At 52.9% G+C, this 2,663-nt stretch overlaps 1 protein-coding gene across 1 annotated transcript in view; it reads right to left on the reverse strand.

The window, feature by feature from the left end:
• Window positions 1–260: 260 nt before the first annotated feature.
• LOC131727469 (heme oxygenase 1-like) overlaps window positions 261–2,663 on the reverse strand; it is a 4,642-nt gene continuing 2,239 nt past the window's right edge. The window contains 6 exon segments of the mRNA XM_059018861.1: window positions 261–809; window positions 1,383–1,479; window positions 1,978–1,998; window positions 2,000–2,095; window positions 2,097–2,141; window positions 2,143–2,256. Of these exon segments, the coding sequence (XP_058874844.1) occupies window positions 679–809; window positions 1,383–1,479; window positions 1,978–1,998; window positions 2,000–2,095; window positions 2,097–2,141; window positions 2,143–2,256 (504 nt within the window). The 3' untranslated portion in view covers window positions 261–678.

Genomic DNA, 2,663 nt, shown 5'->3' on the forward strand with positions numbered 1-2,663 from the left:
GTGTGTGTGTGTGTGACCCTGAGCGAGTCGCTTCACCTCCTTGTGCTCCGTCCTTCGGATGAGACGTCAAACAAACGAGCTCCTATTGGAAGTGACTCTGCAGCAGCAGCAGCAGCAGTTGTTGATGATGCAGAGTTCACCACCCTAGTCTCTGGAAGTCGCTTTGGAGAAAAAGCCTCCGCTGAACGACTTAATAATAATAATAATAATAATAATAATAATAATAATAATAATAATAACAACAACACAGAGACAGACAGTCAGGCTGATTCAACATGAAGAGATTTTATTTACACAGACACTGAAATCATTCAAAAGCAGTTATTGCAAAACGACAATCTCTCGGTGATACTGACGCTGAGACACTGAAACAGGGGACCAGATAATCAATCACTCGATCAGTCAATCCATCGAATCATTCGCAGTACAAAACAAGAGACTTCACTTCATCCAAACACTGTCACGCTGGGCTGAACTCGCAGCCAAAGACATTTGATTTTAAAAATTAAACTCAGCGTTTGAGTTTGAGCGATTGCAATAATCTGACAATCTCTCAGCTCGATTCTAAATATCAGACAAACTTGTTAGGGGCTGTAAAAATATATATATATATATCACAAAGTTCAAACAATATGAATGAAATGCTGTAATTTATGAACACGAGAAAAATCTCCCGCCTCACAGCGCGTAGATCCCCACGGCAACCGTTGCCACGGCGAAGCAGAGCGCCAGGACCAATCGCAGGGCAGGGGAGGCCGACTGGGAGTTGGTGGGCGGGGCTTGGGAGCCGCTTTTCTCCGATTGGATGCCTGGAGAGGAAAATGGGGAGGGGGAGGGTTTAGTGTCACGTTGGGGGGGGGGGGGGGTTGGGTCAGTTTTTTAGGGTGCTGGTTGAAGAAATGGGGGACCCTGTCTGTGTGTCTGTCGTCTCTCTCTCTCTCTCTCTCTCTTTTCTCTCTCTCTCTGTCTGTCTGTCTGTCTGTCTCTCTCTCCTCTGTGTGTGTGTGTGTGTGTGTGTGTGTGTCTCAGTGTGTGTGTGTGTGTGTGTGTGTGTGTGTGTCTCAGTGTGTGTGTGTGCGTGTGTCTCAGTGTGTGTGTGTGTGTGTGTGTGTCTCAGTGTGTGTGTGTGCGTGTGTCTCAGTGTGTGTGTGTGTGTGTGTGTGTGTGTGTGTGTGTGTGTGTGTGTGTGTGTGTGTGTGTGTCTGGGGGGGGGCTCTGTACTCAATGTGTGTGTCTGGGGGGGGTGCTCTGTACTCACTGTGTGTGTGTCTGGGGGGGGGCTCTGTACTCACTGTGTGTGTGTGTGTGTGTGTGTGTGTGTGTGTGTGGGGGGGGCTCTGTACTCACTGTGTGTGTGTGGGCGGGGGGCGCTCTGTACTCACTGTGTGTGTCTGCAGGGGGCGCTCTCTTCCTCAGCTCTCCGTTCTCAGAGCTGTGTGGAGGAGGGGAGACAGACATCTTCTGAATCGCATCGAAAACCTGAGAGAGAGAATGTCACAATAATATAATAATAATAATAATAATAATAATAATAATAATAATAATAATGACACAACTCCTCCTGGTAATACCCTCTCCCTCATTTCTCCTCTCTCCCCCTACCCCTTTCCCCTTCTCTCTCTCCCTCTCCCTCCTTTCTCCTCTCTCTCCCTCTCCCTCCTCTCTCCCTCCTTTCTCCTCTCTCCCCCTCTCCTCTCTCCCTCATTTCTCCTCTCTCCCTCTCTCCTCTCTCCCTCCTTTCTCCTCTCTCCCCCTACCCCCTTTCCCCTTCTCTCCCTTCCCTCTCCCTCCTTCCTCCTCTCCCCCTCTCCTCTCCTCTCTCCCTCCTTTCTCCTCTCTCCCCCTACCCCTTTCCCCTTCTCTCCCTTCCCTCTCCCCCTCTCCTCTCCTCTCTCCTTGATCCTCTCCTCTCTCCCTGACCCTCCCTCCTTTCTCCTCCCTCCCCCCTCCCCCCTCCCCCTCCCCTCCTCCTCTCACCTTGACATTGAGCAGGAAGGCGGGTCTTGGCCTCCTGCAGCACCTGTCCTCGAGCCCGGTCGCTGAGCTCCAGGGAGTTCATGCGCGCTCGGTACAGCTCCTTGAAGCGCCCTGCGTGGGGACACTTCCGGGAAACAGAAGAAGGACAGCCCCTCCCCCGTGGGGGGGCAGGGCCAGAGACCTCTGAGCCAATCGCCTGAGGACCTGCCCCCCCGACAGGTCACCCAGGTACCGCGTGTACGAGTGAGAGATCAGGAGGCAGGGGTCAGAGTACGCCACCTGGAGGAGAGAGAGAGAGAGGACAGTGTTAGACACGCAAGAGGAGAGGAGAGGAGAGGAGAGAGAGGGGGAGAGGAGAGAGGAGAGGAGAGAGAGGGGAGAGGAGAGAGAGTAGAGGAGAGAGAGAGAGAGACAGTGTTAGACACGCAAGAGGAGAGGAGAGGAGAGAGAGGAGAGAGGAGAGAGGAGAGAGAGGAGAGAGGAGAGAGAGAGAGGGGAGAGGAGAGAGAGGAGAGAGAGAGAGACAGTGTTAGACACGCAAGTGGAGAGAGGAGAGGAGAGAGAGGAGAGAGAGGAGAGGAGAGAGGGGAGGAGAGGAGAGGAGAGAGGAGAGAGAGGAGAGGAGAGGAGAGAGAGAGGAGAGGAGAGAGGAGAGGAGAGGAGAGAGGAGAGAGAGGGGAGGAGAG

This window comes from Acipenser ruthenus, unplaced genomic scaffold (genome assembly GCF_902713425.1).
Source record: "Acipenser ruthenus unplaced genomic scaffold, fAciRut3.2 maternal haplotype, whole genome shotgun sequence".
In the NCBI taxonomy this organism is placed as follows: domain Eukaryota; kingdom Metazoa; phylum Chordata; class Actinopteri; order Acipenseriformes; family Acipenseridae; genus Acipenser; species Acipenser ruthenus.